Genomic DNA, 19,015 nt, shown 5'->3' on the forward strand with positions numbered 1-19,015 from the left:
TGGGTTTTTTCCAGGTGCTCCAGTTTCCTCCCACATACCAAAGTCGTGCTGGTTTGTAGGTTAATTGGCTTCTGTAAATTGCCCCTAGTGCGTAGGATGCAAAAGTGGGATAGTAGAACTAGTGTACAAGCGATCAATGGTCAGTGTGGACCCTGTGGGCTAAAGGGCCTGTTTCCACACTCTCTCTAAACTGAATTAATACAGTTACTCAAACGTTGTATTTACTTTCATGCAGCGATGTTCCACACTGTAGTGGCAGAAGCTAGTGAAAAACAACACCCTCCCCCTTCACCCAATGTTCTGACAACCAAAATGCAAATCAACCAAATACCTTTGCTATTTATACATTTCTTAGCAATTTCAGCTAGCAAGAAACTTAACCCATGTTTTTCCAGCTTTTATACCAAATGTACAAAGACACTCACTAGAAAACAGAAGTCACTGCACCTTGTGAAATTGGGCGCAAGTGAACAAGCCAGTAACTACTCAGTACAGGCTTTACCCAACTTGCGTAATAGGCGAGCTGTGTAAACGCGCACTACATAAACAATTCACAATAGGTGGTCCTGTTTCCTGAATAATCTGTGTCATAGCAACAGGATGGCGAGGACTTCAGTCTGAAGAAGGGTCTCGACCCGAAACGTCACCCATTCCTTCTCTCCCGAGATGCTGCCTGACCTGCTGAGTTACTCCAGCATTTTGTGAATAAATCGATTTGTACCAGCATCTGCAGTTATTTTCTTATACTTCAGTCTACTTCATAGATATAAAAGTTTCTCCCCAGCAAGATGCTCTTGCAGTTTCAGCAAGTTTCATTGATAAACTCTGATGGCAAGCGAGAACGAGGAAGACAATGGGTAGCAACTTCCAGCCGAGCGCTTTCTGCAGGTCGCCGCCACTGACAGGACATGGTCAGTCACCATGTGGCTCCCTCCCTTTTCACCAGCCGTCACTTATTCCTGTCAGCCTTGTCTGCTCCACCGCCATCTACTCCTTTGCAGTCCCGAAACCATTCACCTTGACTCCTGGGAGGAGGAGTGGAGTGGACACAAGCTGCAGCCAACAGGAAGAACTGGCAGCTGGGGTGAGGGGCGGGACCACTAGAGACTGAGCATGTCGCATCAGTGGCAGTGGCCTGGAGAAAGCAGTCAGGCAGGGGCTACAACGCAAGCCAACAACAGCAGCTGGTGAAGGGCCTCGATTTAAGGTGAAAAAACAAAGTGCTGGAGTAATCTGTGGACTGAATCAGTCTGAAGGATCCTGACCAAAAACGTCACCTTTCCACATTCTATAGAGATGCTACCCAACTGCTGAGTTACTCCAGCGCTTTGTGTTGTTTTGTGAATTAACCAGCATCTGCAGCTCTGTTTCTACCTAGTTTTAAGGTGATTCTGACTTGTGCAAGGGTGTACGGAACATTATCCTTGCGCAAGTCAGGGAGTGTCTGCACCAAGGGCAGAAGGCGGCTAGTGTGGTCATTGTCTTTTGTCTCAAGCACACGTTATACACGAGCTGGCAATCCAAAGATCATATTGCTTCATTGAAAAGATTCTTTTGATGATCTGAGGGGAATTTGTTCAAGCAGCAATCTTGAGAAATGGCACTTTAAAGGACAAGAGAAACAAAGCCACTCCCGCCAAGTTAGGCTATCAGCTTGTCACAATCTAAGTTTTATCAACCCAAATTATACTCACTACAGTTTGTCAATTGATAACAATGTCCAGAGATAATGCAGACATGTGTAAAAGACTGCCCTTTGCATGACTACAAGATCAGCAAGCACCCCAATAGTTTCTTCCCCTTCTTAGTCCAGGTGCAATAAAGCCACTTCTATTTACCAATACACAAGTGGATATTAGTATTTGGCAACCAAGATTTGATGTTCTTGATTGTATTGTACACCAAGAAAAAATGTTTTTAATGCACATGCTTACCACCTAACCTCATCTCCACATCACCACAATCCCAGTCCCTTCCACATTTAATTCTCCACCACACAATCACCAACATCTTGCATTCAGCTGCCGAGTTCAAAGTCTGTGACTACCTTCACTGATACTTCTAGAAATAAAAAATGCAATTATGGAAATTTAAAACAAATTGCTGGAAACAGAGGCCAGGGAGAAACAAAGTTAATCACTTGGTCAAAGAGCCATAACTGGAAAACAGTTTTAAGTTGTTGGGATGAGGGGAAATTGGTGCAGAAGGAACAATAAGGGGATTTCTGTGATACGGTGGAGACCAGGGTTGTTTGGGTGACAAATGCTATTGATGCATTCAGCACTTATTGGTATCTCCTCCGCAAGACATCAAATGTAGATCAGGTGATCGCCATGTAGAACACACTGGTTCAGTACACAAGGTGAGCTTCAGGTCACTATTATATAAATTGTTAAATTTCCACTTTGACCCAACATTGGCATCCTACACTTCCTAAAAAAAGTCCCACTCAGGCATAAAGCATGCCAGTTTAGGCAAATTGCAGCAATCAACACAATTCAATTAAATTCAACAAATTTCAGATAATCAATGTCAGACACATCATCCATCTGTAATATTAACTCTATTTTTTTCACTGTTGCCACCTGATCTGCAAAGTGCTTCCTGATTTCCAACTGCTGCTGTGTTCTGCAGCTCAGTTCCAGCAGCATTTTACTATGTTCTTATTCACCACCCTCTTTCCTCCAGGCAGATCAGTTACGATTAACAAGCATTCGTCCTCATCAAGAGTGTGCCACCTGCAAAATCTGCCTCACTACCTGCAAAAGAGTTCAATACCAGTTCTTATGAAAGGTAAAAAATGGCTTCTGTACAGATACTGCTGGGGGGTTGTTCCAAGCATTTGTTCCAAGCTTACTAAATCTCCAGTAACCTCAAACTCACTTGTCCTAATCCTCTGACGTGACATGGTGTCAAGCTATACCTGTGAAGTGCCATTTTATTGAAAGCACTGGAGGCACCAGCAACCCTTGACCATCACTACAATGCCCTGTGGTTGGGTCTTCACGCACAAGACCCCTTCAGACAAGCTAAATGAAAAATTCCATCCTTTGACCTACAATTCAAGGCATATGTAAAAATACAATGAATCTTGTCACCAGCATGATAGGAAGCCAACCAGACATTATTTAAAATGTCTTGAGTTACTGGTGAACAATGCCCATTTCATTATAAAGTGTTACACGAACGGTGTGAAACAAGAGGTTTCCCAGATAATTTTCCACAATAAATTAAGAGGTTTCATTATACCGATACTGTTGCCAGAATCTATATCACAATTTAAATAACAATTACAGGACGTATTCTCAGCAATTCCCAGAAGACACTATTACTGGTGACTTGCTCTTAAAACCACTGGTCCCAAAACATTAAACATAGAAAACATAGAAAATAGGTGCAGGAGGAGGCCATTTGGCCCTTTGAGCATGATAGCGTTGCCACAAATGTCATACAACTATTTTCAGAATTCTCCATTACAAATTTCAATGAATCATCATATTTTAAAAATTATGCTAAATCAGTACTTCACTGCAAAAAAAAACACGTCACAAATCTGGATGGTTTGTCTAGTAATGGCTAAATAGGGCTAAACAAATACACCATTTATAAATCCTCCACAGCCTTATGGCACCAATCTTCAGTATAGTAAACCAAAAAGTAAAATAATTAATTGGCAGGTGAAATTAATACATTTACTACGTCAGGTATATGGTGTCTCTTCCCCACCACTCCTACGGTTTTACTTATTCAAGTATACTTTAACCATGCTCTCTAGGTCTCAGTCTAATCAAGAGCATCAATAGATGAACAATCCTTGTGGAATGCCTACTTCTTCAGAGTGGAATGTATTTGCAACCTTGCAAGAATGCAACATGAGCAGGCCAATGAGAGGAGAGGAAAGCTGGAAAATGGGAGAAGCAGGACAAAGTGTGGCAGGTAATAGGTCAACACAGGCAAGGGGTGGACAGGTGGTTGGAACAAAGGCCAGAGACGTGCAAGACAGGTTTGAAGAGTTGCAGATTGTGATGTGGCCTCACTCTGGCAATGGAGATCGTCCAGGTCAGAAAGGTCAGCATGGGAATGGAAGTGTCTCCAATTGACAATCCTTCCTCAAAGTGTATTAGACTCTATGAGGAGGTTCTGATCATATTTTCATCCCTGCAACACATCTCCACACCTGTCTCAACCCACCTATGAACAAAATCCTCCATATCAACGCACCTAAATGGGATTATGCCATTAGCCTCCATCAGTCTATCTAGAAACTTGATACATTTTATTGGTCAAGTGGCGGACCTATAATAGCTCTTAGTTGAGGATGTTTTAACGTTCTCGTCCTTCAGTCATCCTGTAGAAACCTATATAATAATCCCTGTTAAGAGGTGTGGGGGGAATGAGGTCAAACACATTCTCTGAATGGGAGTAAAAAAACAGTGGAGCCCAATGTTCATTTTGAAGCAAAATCCCCAGGTTTATATTGGTCAAAACACAGGAATACAGCCCTGATTACAGTGGAAATTTAAAAACCTGCTCCCAAATTCAAAAGCAGTTTCAAAAACATTTAATCAAAAGTGTTGGACAATTAACATTCAGCAACTACATGTTGGTTCAGCCAATGGTCTTTAAAAATGTCACTTGTGGCAATGTGCCAAAGGCCCACCTGAATTTACACCATTGATAAGGGCCAATTGTCATATGACAGTAGGTGTATTTAGAAGGAACTGTCGCACACAGAATAAAACTGTTCTGATTTTGCTTTTTGCATCAGTAAGCCATGGAGAGCACAGGCAATGGGCAAATAACACAATTTTTAAAAGTAACTTTAAGCACCCAAATTTACTTCATTGGAAGTTTGGCATCAATAAACAAACCCAAAGGAGTGTTATTATTAATACTGCAGAATGATTGGAAATAACCAGATGACCTGCACAATGTCTTAAATTAGTTTATAAAAGAAATCTTTTCAAAATCACTTTTTGGTGAAGCTTAAAATTGGGACATAACTTTGTTCTACAATTTAAACCATCAACTCCATACCTATAACCATCCTTTACACAAAACACATTTATTACAACCGCAAGGGTAAGCATATGCCATAGAATAAATGCCACCCATTGGTTACTTACACCACACCAGATGCAAATGAAATGAAAAAAATATAAATTTAGAAAATAGGATAGAAATGAATAAGAGTACCCAAGCAGAGTACCCTTCACACTTTTTTCTATCAAGTAAAATGCACCAACTGAACTCTTAGAAGGTTGATTAAGTGCCTGGACAAAGTTTTTTTTTTAAACTACCAAAGTTAGTCAATGGAAAACAGAAACTTCGACCTGACAACTTCCCAATGAGATGGGTGTGGTTAAATTGCCAGATCACAGCCTCTTGACTAACTGGAGTATATTTCATGTCACCATTTATTCACAAAATGTTGGAGTAACTCAGCAGGTCAGGCAGCATCTCTGGAGAGAAGGAATGGATGACGTTGCGGGTCACCCATTCCTTCCTTCTCCCCAGAGATACTGCCTGACCTGCTGAGTTACTCCAGCATTTTGTGAATAAATACCTTCGATTTGTACCAGCATCTGCAGTTATTTTCTTACGCTTTCATGTCACCATGGTCATTAATAAAAGCGAGTAACAATTTCAAGAGGTGGTCAAGTCAAGTCAAGTCAATTTTATTTGTATAGCACATTTAAAAACAACCCACGTTGACCAAAGTGCTGCACATCTGATTAGGAAGAAAAAAAAGAAACATTAAGACTTATCCTTCAAAAGATAACAAGGAGTTATTTCTGCCCAACAAACACCCCAACCTGGGGAAGGAGGCAGGAATCCTTTAAACAAAAAAAACCCCTTGCATTCCACCCCCAAACACAATGTACAGACACCTATCGATTGGTGCCTGTGCTGTGCGAATGAAACCCCATCCCCCCCAGCAGTCAGCTTCAGAATTGAAACCAGATATTGCTCAGCCCAGGTTAAACCTTATAACTAAAACATTAGGAGCAGCTGCCAGAATGGAAGATGGAGTTAACACCAGAAGAGAAGAGACCTTAAACAAAAACAGTCTGAAGAAGGGTCTCGACCCGAAACGTCACCCATTCCTTCTCTCCTGGGACGCTGCCTGACCCGCTGAGTTACTCCAGCATTTTGTGAATAAATACCTTCGATTTGTACCAGCATCTGCAGTTATTTTCTTATATTAAACAAAAATACAGTCACAACTTCTTTCAGCATAAATACACCGGTGCCAAACTTTAAATAGTTACATCCATCGTCTTCTTATTATCCCTCCCAGAATTTGTTTTTAAATTTTAAGGCACTTCCACCACACCAGCGCAAGTTTATGGAAGGAGCCACCCACCGTGGGCCAAGGCAAGGGGACGCCAACCTAAACCCAACCCTGCTCTCTCTCTCTCTCTCTCTCTCTCTCTCCCTCTACTTACTACTCGGGGTTCATGGCTGACATTTCACAGTAGGGAACAAAAGGGAGGTGTTCGTCGAGGAGTGTGGAAGCGTCGAGGAGTGTGGAAGCGGCGTGTGGTTGTTGTTGTCCTCCTGGCTGCTAGGCCCTGCCCGGCTGTGGCTCTCTTCTTCCTCCCCTCCCCCCCGGTGTCTGCGTTGCCGCCGACGCTTGCAGCTCGCCTCTCATTTATCCAAGATGGCGGCCCCCGAGCGCCCCGCCAGCTGACCGGCGGACGCCTCATCAGCCGCCCGCACTCAAGTTTGCCTGCGCGCTGACGGACAGCGCCCCCTGCCCAACAGGCTACCGACTCTGCCGCCCGACGACCAATCCGAACGACGCCGGGGGGCGGGACGTTTCCCGCCCTGCAGCAGGTTTGGTTGAGAGGTCCAGTGTGCGCTGACGTCATGCTTGAACGTGGCAAGGGGGATCACGAGGGCAAGCGGAGTCACGTGGGGCGACTCTTAAAGCGGAACGACTCCTCCCAGGGAACTGCATTGAATGAAGTCCAGTATCAATATACTAAAACTCTCTTTTGTTATACAATATCTTTATTGTCATTGTACAGGGTACAACGAGATTGGGAATGCGCCTCCCAATACAATATCTTTATTGCATATGATGCAAAAAATTAATTAGTTAGTCAGTATTAATTTAAACAACCCAATGAAACAAATTAGAAACAGTTTTAAAACAGAATAAAGTGCAAGTAGATCTGTGCCGGATCACTGTGCGATGTGACCATCCAGCTCAGCAGGACCGGTTCATAGCAGCTATGGCCCTGGGGATGAAACTGTTCCTGAGTCTGGTGGTGCGGGCGTAGAAGGCCTTGTATCGTCTGCCTGATGGTAGAAGTTCGAACAGACTGTTGCAGACTTGTTTGTGACTGAACGTCAGCCAAAACGGTACTAGATAGCCCGACAATTGTAGGCCCACCTTACTCACCATTATCACTTTAGTGATAATGCAAGTAGTTTTATTGAAATCGGTGTTATATTTTTAGTTATTCACATTTTTAAGTTTAAAAGGAGGGGGAGGGGGGAGAAGGGAGGGGGGGGTTGAGGATTGAGGATAGAGAGGGAGGACAGGGTGCTGCACCAATGCAGGAGAGGTTTGGGCCCAACGGATCCACTTGGTCCAGTTAGACACAAAATGCTTGGAGTAACTCAGCGGGACAGGCAGCATCTATGGAGAGAAGGAAGGAATGGGTGACGTTTCGGGTCGAGACCCTTCTTCAGACAATGTCTTAGGTTTTGCAAATGAATTGGGCTGGCACAAGTAAAATAGATCTCAGTGGCGCAATATTTTGCACAAAGCAAGAGCAAATTTTCTTAATTAATATGTAAAAATACAAAGAACTGCAGATGCTGGTTTTCAAAGGTCCCAACATTCCTAAGTGCTAAGTTACTCCAGCACTTTGGGCCTATTTTTTCCTTCATAAATATTTTTGGTTCAGTTGAATGGGTTGAAAATGGTCACAGCACAGAATTCACCTATTTAGTTTCTTATTTATCTGCTAGCTCCCGATTGGAGCATCTCACTAGTTCCACCCTTCGAGTCTTTCTCCTTGACCTTGCATTTTCCTCTGTATATTTATCCTAACTTTCAATAGATAGACACAAATTGCTGGAGGAACATAGTGGGTCAGGCAGCATCTCTGGAGAAAAAGAATCGTTGACCCTTCTTCAGGTCTCGACCCAAAACATCACCTATTCCCTTTCTACATAGATGTTGCTATTGAGGGCGTGCAGCGTAGGTTTACTAGGTTAAATCCTGGAATGGCGGGACTATCGTATGTTGAAAGACTGGAGCGACTAGGCTTGTATACACTGGAATTTAGAAGGATGAGAGGAGATCTTATCGAAACGTATAAGATTATTAAGGGATTGGACACGTTAGAGGCAGGAAACATGTTCCCAATGTTGGGGGAGTCCAGAACAAGGGGCCACAGTTTAAGAATAAGGGGTAGGCCATTTAGAACTGAGATGACAAGTAAAGGTCTGTAAAGGTCGGGAAGTTGGAGAGAGGACCACCATTGGCTGAAAGTAAGTACCTGTTAATAGTGGTAGAAACGGCAGTTTAAAAAGAGCGCCAATAGGGCACTGTTAATCAGTCTGTAAAGGTCGGGAAGTTGGAGAGAGGACCACCATTGGCTGTAAGTGAGTGGGAATTACAGTGCAATAAGTCAGTCAGAAGAGAATACGTGGATTGGTTGATCATTTAAGTGAGAAGTCTGGTAAATTGGACAATCAGGCAATTTAAATTGGTGATATAAGCAAGACTTGCAAAAGGGTGCAGCCCAGTGAGGGAAGTGCCCAGTGAGAAAAGTGCGAGTCTTTGGTTGCGAGTGAGAAAAGTGCGAGTCTTTGGCTGCGAGTGAGAAAAGTGCGAGTCTTTGGCTGCGAGTCTTCGGCGAGGAGGCTGAGGTGAGGAGGTTACAATTGTTTTAAGCCTGAACTGTTTATAGACACAAGGTAATGGCGGAAAAGTTGGTGCAGTGTATTTCCTGCAGGATGTGGGAAGATAGGGACGTCGCTGGAGCTTCTGGGAGCTACACCTGCAAGAACTGTATCCAGGTGCACCTCCTGAATGGACGTGTGGTGGAGTTGGAGAGGCAGTTGGATGACCTCAAGGCCATCCGGGAATGCGAGAGTTTCCTCGACAGGATCTATTGTGAGGTTGTCACGCCAAGGGTCCAGGTCGAGCGAAGGTGGGAGGCTGTTTCAGGGGGGAGTGGACGTGGACGTGGACTACAGGAGACCCCAGTGGCTGTGCCTATTGCAAATAGGTATACCCTCTTGGGAACTGTCGGGGCAGAAGACGTTTCCAGTCCGAGTGGCGGACCTGTTGCCAAGGATACTCGACAGGGGAGACCGAAGTCAGAAAGAGCCGTAGTGGTGGGTGACTCCATCGTCCGAGGAACGGACAGAAGATTCTGTGGCAGCAGGAGGGACTTGAGGATGGTCTGTTGCCTCCCTGGTGCCAGGGTTCAGCACATCACGGACCGGCTTCAGAAAATCCTAGTGAGGGAATGTGATCAACCGGAAGTCGTTGTGCACATGGGCACGAATGACGTCGGGCGGAAGAGGAAGGAGGTGCTACAGCGGGAGTTTAGAGAGTTAGGAAAAAGACTGAGAAGTAGGACGTCGAAGGTGGTTATCTCTGGACTGCTACCGGCACCTCGTGCTGGTGAGGCCAGGAACAGAGAGATAGAGGGTATGAATTTATGGCTGAGGGGCTGGTGCAGAGAGCAGGGATTTAGATTTCTGGACCACTGGGATCTCTTCTGGGCTAGGGGTGACTTGTACAAAAGGGACGGGTTACATCTTAACAGCAGGGGGACAAACATTCTGGCAGGCAGGTTTGCTAGTGCGACACCTGTGGCTTTAAACTAAGTAGTGGGGGGAGGGGTTAACAAATTGGGAATATGAAGATGAGGTTAAAGGGAATACAGGAGATATTGCAGAAGACTCTCGGAAGAATGGGAACAGAAGTTCTAGAGGGGAAAAGAGATTAAGGGCAGGGCCATTTGTGACCGATGTGAGAGGGGAGGTAAATACAGAAGTTAAAGTGTTGTACTTAAATGCGCGTAGTATAAAAAATAAAGTGGATGAGCTTGAGGCTCAGTTAGTCATGGGCAAGTATGATGTTGTAGGGATCACTGAGACATGGCTACAAGAGGACCAGGGCTGGGAACTGAATATTCAGGGGTACACAACGTATAGAAAAGACAGACAGGTGGGCAGAGGGGGTGGGGTTGCTCTGCTGATAAGGAATGATATTCATTCCCTTGCAAGGGGTGACATAGAATCAGGAGATGTTGAATTAGTATGGATAGAAATGAGGAATTGTAAGGGTAAAAAGACCCTAATGGGAGTTATCTATAGGCTCCCAAACAGTAGCCTCGACATAGGGTGCAAGTTGAATCAGGAGATAAAATTGGAGTGTCACAAATGTAATGCTACGGTGGTTATGGGAGATTTCAACATGCAGGTAGACTGGGAAAATCAGGTTGGAAATGGACCCCAGGAAAGAGAGTTTGTAGAGTGCCTTCGAGATGGATTCTTAGAACAGCTTGTACTGGAGCCTACCAGGGAGAAGGCAATTCTGGATTTAGTGTTGTGTAATGATCCTGATCTGATAAGGGGACTAGAGGTAAAAGAGCCATTAGGAGGCAGTGATCACAACATGATAAGTTTTACTCTGCAAATGGAGAGGGAGAAGGGAAAATCGGAGGTGTCAGTATTACAGTATAGCAAAGGGGATTACAGAGGCAGGAGCTGGCCAAAATTGACTGGAAGGAGGCCCTAGCAGGGAAGACGGTAGAACAGCAATGGCAGGTATTCCTGGGAATAATGCAGAGGTTGCAGGATCAATTTATCCCAAAGAGGCGGAAAGACTCTAAGGGGAGTAAAAGACACCTGTGGCTGACGAGGGAAGTCAAGGACAGCATAAAAATTAAGGAGAGGAAGTATAACATAGCAAAGAAGAGTGGGAAGACAGAGGATTGGGACTCTTTTAAAGAGCAACAAAAGTTAACTAAAAAGGCAATACGGGGAGAAAAGATGAGGTACGAGGGTAAACTAGCCAATAATATAAAGAAGGATAGCAAAAGTTTTTTTAGGTACGTGAAGAGGAAAAAAATAGTCAAGGCAAATGTGGGTCCCTTGAAGACAGAAGCAGGGGAATTTATTATGGGGAACAAAGAAATGGCAGACGAGTTAAACCGTTATTTTGGATCTGTGTTTACTGAGGAGGATACACACAATCTCCCAAATGTTCTAGGGGCCGGAGAACCTAGGGTGATGGAGGAACTGAAGGAAATCCACATTAGGCAGGAAATGGTTTTGGGTAGACTGATGGGACTGAAGGCTGATAAATCCCCAGGGCCTGATGGTCTGCATCCCAGGGTACTTAAGGAAGTGGAAGCATTGGAGATCATTTTTCAATGTTCTATAGATTCAGTTTATTCACAAAATGCTGGAGTAACTCAGCAGGTCAGGCAGCATCTCGGGAGAGAAGGAATGGGTGACGTTTCGGGTCGAGACCCTTCTTCAGACTGATGTCGGGGGTGGGACAAAGGAAGGACATAGGTGGAGACAGGAAGACAGAGGGAGATCTGGGAAGGAGGAGGGGAAGGGAGGGACAGAGGAGCTATCTGAAGTTGGAGAAGTCGACGTTCATACCGCCGGGCCGCAAACTGCCCAGGCGAAATATGAGGTGCTGCTCCTCCAATTTCCGGCGGGCCTCACTATGGCACTGGAGGAGGCCCATGACAGAGAGGTCAGACTGGGAATGGGAGGGGGAGTTAAAGTGCTGGGCCACCGGGAGATCAGTTGCGTTAATGCGGACCGAGCGCAGGTGTTCAGCGAAGCGATCGCCGAGCCTGCGCTTGGTTTCGCCGATATAAATAAGTTGACATCTAGAGCAGCGGATGCAATAGATGAGGTTGGAGGAGGTGCAGGTGAACCTCTGTCTCACCTGGAAAGACTGTTTGGGTCCTTTGATGGAGTTGAGGGGGGAGGTAAAGGGACAGGTGTTGCATCTCGTGCGGTTGCAAGGGAAAGTGCCCGGGGTTAGGGTGGTTTGGGTAGGAAGGGACGAGTGGACCAGGGAGTTGCGGAGGGAACGGTCTCTGCGGAACGCAGAGAGGGGAGGGGATGGGAAGATATGGCCAGTGGTGGGGTCCTGTTGTAGGTGACGGAAATGTTGGTGGATGATATGTTGGATCCGCTGGCTGGTGGGGTGGAAGGTGAGAACGAGGGGGATCCTGTCCTTGTTGCGAGTGGGGGGAGGGGGAGCAAGAGCGGAGCTGCGGGATGTAGAAGAGACCCTAGTGAGAGCCTCATCTATAATGGAGGAGGGGAAGCCCCGTTTTCTGAAAAACGAGGACATCTCGGAAGCCCTACTGACTATGTTGAAAGGCTGGAGCAATTAGGCTTGTATACACTGGAATTTAGAAGGATGAGGGGGGATCTTATTGAAACGTATAAGATAATTAGGGGATTGGACACATTAGAGGCAGGAAACATGTTCCCAATGTTGGGGGAGTCCAGAACAAGGGGCCACAGTTTAAGAATAAGGGGTAGGCCATTTAGAACGGAGATGAGGAAGAACTTTTTCAGTCAGAGAGTGGTGAAGGTGTGGAATTCTCTGCCTCAGAAGGCAGTGGAGGCCAGTTCGTTGGATGCTTTCAAGAGAGAGCTGGATAGAGCTCTTAAGGATAGCGGAGTGAGGGGGTATGGGGAGAAGGCAGGAACGGGGTACTGATTGAGAGTGATCAGCCATGATCGCATTGAATGGCGGTGCTGGCTCGAAGGGCTGAATGGCCTACTCCTGCACCTATTGTCTATTGTCTATGAGGAAAAACTTTTTCAGTCAGAGAGTTGTGAATCTGTGGAATTCTCTGCCTCAGAAGGCAGTGCATTCTCTGAATGCATTCAAGAGAGAGCTGGATAGAGCTCTTAAGGATAGCGGAGTCAGGGGGTATGGGGAGAAGGCAGGAACGGGGTACTGATTGAGAATGATCAGCCATGATCACATTGAATGGCGGTGCTGGCTCGAAGGGCCGAATGGCCTCCTCCTGCACCTATTGTCTATTGTCTATTGCCTGACCCACTGAGTTACTCCAGCATTTTGTGTCTATCTGCGGTGTAAACCATCAACTGCAGTTTCTTCCTACATGTCAACTTCCAATATCTTGACACCCCACCTCTTGGCTAAGGCAGACATTGATGTTAAATTTGCCACCACAGCCTTTGATCAATATTTGAAGATTGAAACCTTAGATCTGGCACAAAATGCATGATATATGCATAATCTTTATAGGTTGAAGGCAAGAGGGGAAAGATTTAATAGGAACCTGAGGGGCAACTTTTTCACACAGCATTTGGAGGATATATAGAACAAGCTACCAGATGAGGTAGTTGTGGCAGGTTTTTAAAAATATATTAAAAACATTTGGACAGGAACATGGATAAGAAAGGTTTAGAGGGTTATAGGCCAAAGGGTTATGGGCCAAAGGCAGGCAAGTGGGACAAGTGTAGATGGGGCATCTTGGTCAGCAGGTGCCAGTTGGGCTGAAGGGCCTGATTCCATGCTGTTAGGAGCCTCAGAAGGCAGTGGAGTCCAATTCTCTTAATGCATTCAAGAGAGAGCTAGATAGAGTTCTTAAGGATAGCGGAGTCAGGGGGTATGGGGAAAGGCAGGAACGGGGTACTGATTGAGAATGATCGGCCATGATCACATTGAATGGTGGTGCTGGCACGAAGGGCCGAATGGCCTCCTCCTGCACCTATTGTCTATTGAGCACACAGAATCCCTGCATAAGCAACAGAATGTTTACATATTCTGTTGTGCTGCAGCAAGTAAGAATTTCATTGTTCTATTTGGGACATGTGACAATAAAACACTATTGAGAAGGAGCAGAAACACCCCACAAACTACCAAAACAGCTAGGTATTTATTCACAAAATGCTGGAGTAACTCAGCAGGTCAGGCAGCATCTCAGGAGAGAAGGAATGGGTGATGCTTCGGGTCGAGACCCTTCTTCAGAGAGGGAAGCAGCTACCTCATATAGTCAATAGTCAATTTTATTTGTCACATACACATAAATGTGCAGCGAAGAGTCCATGTTTCCAAGATTGGCCTCATCGGCCACCTAATGCGTGCAATTATATCCGAAGCAGGCCTCGGATATAACAACACACTGTGCAAGACCACATTTTGCCATCTATCCGTGCATGAAGAAGTAAACTCAGGCATTGTAGCAGTGTGCCTGTGCAGGTTGGGAGCCCGGGGACCAGGACGTTCCTCCTCCCGGCCGCTAGGTGGCGCCGCCTCGCCGCCGCCGCCTGCCATTCACCGCCGCGTCCCATTGGGCAGAGGCCGAGAGAGCTCTGAGCCAATGGCGGGGGCCGTTGTGGGGTTGTCCGGGTTTCTGGCGTCGTGAGGGGAGGAGAGAGGGAAGGGGAGAGAGAGAGAGAGAGAGAGAGAGAAGAGAGAGGAGAGAGAGGGAGGGAAGGAGAGAGAGGGGAGAGAAGGAAGGAAGGAAAGAGAGGGGGAAGGAGAGGAGAGAGAGAGGGAGGGAGGGAAGGAAGGAGAGGGAGGGAGGGAAGGAGAGAGGGAAGGAGAGAGGGAAGGAGAGAGGGAAGGGGAAGAGAGAGGGAAGGAGACAAGAAGACAAGAGAGAGGGAAGGAGAGAAGAGAGGGGAAGGGAAGGGGGAGAGAAGAGAGAGAGAGAGGGGGAGAAGAGAGAGGAGAGGAGAGAGAAGGAAGAGGAGAGAGAGGGAAGGGGAGAGAGGGAAGGGGAGAGAGGGAGAGAGGGAAGGGGAGAGAGAGGGAAGGGGAGAGAGGGAAGGAGAGAGGGAAGGGGAGAGAGGGAAGGGGAGAGAGGGAGAGAGGGAAGGAGAGAGGGAAGGGGAGAGAGGGAAGGGGAGAGAGGGAGAGAGGGAAGGAGAGAGGGAAGGGGAGAGAGGGAAGGGGAGAGAGGGAGAGAGGGAAGGAGAGAGGGAAGGGGAGAGAGGGAAGGGGAGAGAGGGAGAGAGGGAAGGAGAGAGGGAAGGGGAGAGAGAGAGAGGGAAGGGGAGAGAGAGGGAAGGGGAGAGAGGGAAGGGGAGAGAGGGAAGGGGAGAGAGAGAGAGGGAAGGGGAGAGAGAGGGAAGGGGAGAGAGGGAAGGGGAGAGAGGGAAGGGGAGAGAGAGAGAGAGAGGGAAGGGGAGAGAGGGAAGGAGAGAGAGAGAGGGAAGGGGAGAGAGAGGGAAGGGGAGAGAGGGAGAGAGGGAAGGGGAGAGAGGGAAGGGGAGAGAAGGGGAGGGGGAAGGGGAGGGGGAGAGAAAGAAAGAGGGGGAAAGGAATATGATAGAGAGAGTGTGAGGAGGAAGGAAAAGAGAGGGGTGAGAGAGAAGGGTAGCAGGAGAAAGAGTGGGAGAAAAAGAGAGGAGAGAGGGGGAGAAAAAAGAAGTGAGAGAAAAAGGAAGAGCAGGAGAAGAAGAGATAAGGAGAGAGGAAGAGGAGAGGGGGGAAAAGGAAGGAGGAGAGAGAGGGAGGAAAGAGGGGCATCAGATCGGCGGCATCCCTCACGCCAGGCGCTGCCGGTGAGGCCGGGCCAGGGCACGGGGGCAGCAGCAGCGCGACGGGCCGAGTGCCGGAGCCGGTGGACCAGCCCCGCCGGTGAGTCTGCGTCCAGACTCGAGCTCCCATTGACCGCTCCACCTGTCTGTTTATCCCTGATCCCACCCCTACACCGATTTACATTTCCAGAAATATCGACATACTGATCATTCAATGTTATTCAAAGTTGATTTAACGTTAATCTGTCAGTTATGATGACCCAAAATGTGATTGAGGGAATGTTCCCTCCAGAGATGCTGCCTGACCCGCTGAATTTCCTCCAGCACTTTTAGTGTTCAATACAACGGTTATCATGCATTTGCAAACATAAAGAAAAATAGTCCAAGGAGGGCTTAATACAGATTTCAACTAATTTGTGTGACCCTCCTGCCAATCTAGTCTAAACCCACCCGAGTAGCTAACTAGCACACATGCCTGCCAGGATATTTGATCCCCTTCAATTCAGTCCAATGCTTCAATATTGAGCAAAAAAATGACAATAAAACATTTGCAACGCAATGCCGAAAATCTTAATCCGAGAATCTAATCTTAAACTGTTCCTTAACTGCCCAATATTTCATCTTGTCAGAAAAATTCTCTTTGTTCTTTCCATCAACTCCATCTTCTTTTATCCCTACCTTAACTTGGTTCTCTCATTCTCAGTTCTGATGAAAGGCCTGGAACTGAAACATCAACTGTTTCGTTTCCACTGATGCCGCCAGACCACCTGAGTTTTCCCAGCATTTCCCGTTTGCTGTGTTGAGCTCTCTTGGCATCATCCTCTCTGGTGGCAGGGGATGGGGGAGTGAGGATAAGTCAAGACCTTGTTCCAGCCAGATCTCATTGGAGATGTTGAGCAGCCCGACCCCCTTGGTGGACACCTGATGAAGTCTCCATCCCAACCCCAGAACCTCTGCCTTCAAGTAAAATTAAGTAAAATATCTCTTTAGCTTCTTTTTAAAATCCCAAACTATTTAACCGGGCAGTGAGTTCCAGATCATGGCCAGTTTGTGTGTGTGTTTGATGAGCTTAAATTCCTGCCCTGCTCCTTGGTCATAGTTGGTGAGGAGAGGAGAGCTTCCACAGTCTGCGTGCCCTTGCTTCCAAGTGATGGCGATCAAAGGTGTTCAGGTTGAGCCAATCCCACCTCTACAATTTAAAAAGTAAGATCTGAATGGATGTATTCTTTTGGTGTTTGGTTGGTTTGTCTGAAAAGTGGGTTTGGCAAAGTCCATTTCCAGTTACTTGCCAAGGTGAAATGCACTGAAACGTTTGCTGATCTGGGATCAATGCACCCACACACTGGACTTTTGACATTCAACAGTTCAATGGTGCCGAACATGGGTCACCTTTAAAAGGCCAATGTTGCTTTTCATATGTTATAGGAGCAGAATTAGGTCATTCGGCCCATCGAGTCTACTCCACCATTCACTCATAGCTGATCTATCTTTCCCTCTCAACCCCATTTTCCTACCTCCTCCCCATAACTTTTGACACCATACTAATCAAGAACCTGTCAATCTCCCAATGACTTGGGAGAAAATACCCAATGACTTAGCCTCCATAGATGTCTGTGGCAATGAATTCCACAGATTCACCACCCTGACTAAAGAACTTCCTCCTCATCTCCATTCTAAAGGTACGCCCGGTTTTGTACAGGAGGATGGCAGAGCTTCATATCATTGGGCATATCGTCGGAGCAAGTGGCTTTCCTCAGCACAGTCTCTTCTGTAAATGGGGACTGCACGCAGGTGAGACTTTCGTTAGGGATTGTGGGTGTTGTGGAACGTTATTCAGTGTTTGATGCAAGCTAGGTGTATAGATAAAGCACCCTTCAAGTTCTTATTTATTGTTTGCTTTTAAGGTAGAAGAAAAATAATTTCATTTCTTATGGGCTTTTTACAAGCTCAGGATATCCCAAGGCAGCTTACTGTCAATGAAATACCTTTGGAAGTGCAATCACTGACATCACGTAAAGCATGCTGCAAGGCCTTAAACTTGCATTCCTCCATTAGGTATTATAGATTCACACTCATCGAGTGATACAGCGTGGAAACAGGCCCTTCCGCCCAACTTGCCCACACTGGCCAACATGTATAATAATAATAATAATAATACATTTATTTGTCATATGTAGGTTGGCACAGGGTCAACGGTACAATGAAATGTATTTGACAAGACAACGGGTCACCTCAGCAGTAATATTCCAAGGATAAATAAGATTTAAAAAATGACATTAGTAAGGTAAAAAGACAATATTAAAAATAGGTAAAAAGACAATATTAAAAATAATCAACATGTATGATTTGAAATGTGTTTATGAGTTCAGAAGCCTGATTGCCTGATGGTAGAAAGTGTTCTTAAGTTTGGCGGTACGCTTAGCCATACTCCTGTATCGTCTGCCTGATGGTAACAAGGAGAACAGCCTGCGTGCTGGGTGGCTGTGGTGCTTGATGATGCTGCGTGCCTTCCGCAGGCACCGCCGGTAGAAAATGACCTGGATGGCCGGGAGACAGTTGCCAGATGTCCCATCTACACGAGTCCCACCTGCCTGTGTTTGGTCCATATCCCTCTAAACTTGTTCATGCTCCTGTCTAAATGTTTCTTGAACATTGCGAGAGTTGCCTCATGACCCTGCTCCTCCCCTCTTGTCCATTGTCCCCCCATCTCTGCAGCCCACTGTCTCATGAACTGCCCTCCTCCAATATAACTGCCTGCACATTCCCCTGAAATACCTGGCCAGTGGCAGTGCACCCAACCACCTACAAGGAAATAATGGAGGGAACTTTGTTGTTAGTTCAGTAAGATTTACTGAATTGATCTGTGGCTGAACTGAAGTTGTTCTTTGATTGTCAGAAACTCTGGCACTGTGAGGCAGCAACTCTGGCACTGTGAGGCAGCGACTCTGGCACTGTGAGGCAGCAACTCTGGCACTGCAAGGCAGCAACTCTGGCACGGTGTGGCAGCAACTCTGGCACGGTGTGGCAGCAACTCTGGCACTGTGAGGCAGCGACTCTGGCACTGTGAGGCAGCGACTCTGGCACTGTGAGGCAGCGACTCTGGCGCTGTGAGGCAGCGACTCTGGCGCTGTGAGGCAGCGACTCTGGCGCTGTGAGGCAGCGACTCTGGCGCTGTGAGGCAGCGACTCTGGCGCTGTGAGGCAGCGACTCTGGCGCTGTGAGGCAGCGACTCTGGCGCTGTGAGGCAGCTACTCTGGCGCTGCGAGGCAGCAACTCTGGCACTGTGAGGCAGCAACTCTGGCACTACGAGGCAGCAACTCTGGCGCTGTGAAGCAGCAACTCTGGCGCCGTGAAGCAGCAACTCTGGCACTACGAGGCAGCAACTCTGGCACCGTGAAGCAGCAACTCTGGCACTGTGCGCCCCACAGTGTCAATTTTTGTTTGATTATTTTCCGCTTTTCCACTTCACGCCTAAAGC

The 19,015-nt window shown here is 46.7% G+C and overlaps 2 protein-coding genes across 3 annotated transcripts in view; one reads left to right on the forward strand and one right to left on the reverse strand.

Annotated features, from left to right (window-relative positions):
• Window positions 1–6,693, reverse strand: part of LOC144611815 (ras-related protein ORAB-1-like) — a 28,313-nt gene extending 21,620 nt beyond the window's left edge. Inside the window, exon 1 of the mRNA XM_078431089.1 lies at window positions 6,450–6,693. Coding sequence (XP_078287215.1) covers window positions 6,450–6,472 — 23 coding nt within the window. The 5' untranslated portion in view covers window positions 6,473–6,693. The remainder of the gene's footprint in view (window positions 1–6,449) is intronic.
• An 8,544-nt stretch (window positions 6,694–15,237) lies between these two features.
• LOC144611883 (B9 domain-containing protein 2-like) overlaps window positions 15,238–19,015 on the forward strand; it is a 250,328-nt gene continuing 246,550 nt past the window's right edge. The window contains exons 1-2 of one of the 2 annotated variants that reach the window (XM_078431210.1): window positions 15,238–15,637; window positions 17,217–17,328. In XM_078431210.1, coding sequence (XP_078287336.1) covers window positions 17,241–17,328 — 88 coding nt within the window. In that variant the 5' untranslated portion in view covers window positions 15,238–15,637; window positions 17,217–17,240. The remainder of the gene's footprint in view (window positions 15,638–17,216; window positions 17,329–19,015) is intronic. The other variant, XM_078431213.1, reaches the window with a different exon arrangement.

Source organism: Rhinoraja longicauda, chromosome 41, assembly GCF_053455715.1.
Source record: "Rhinoraja longicauda isolate Sanriku21f chromosome 41, sRhiLon1.1, whole genome shotgun sequence".
Classification (NCBI taxonomy): Eukaryota; Metazoa; Chordata; class Chondrichthyes; order Rajiformes; family Arhynchobatidae; genus Rhinoraja; species Rhinoraja longicauda.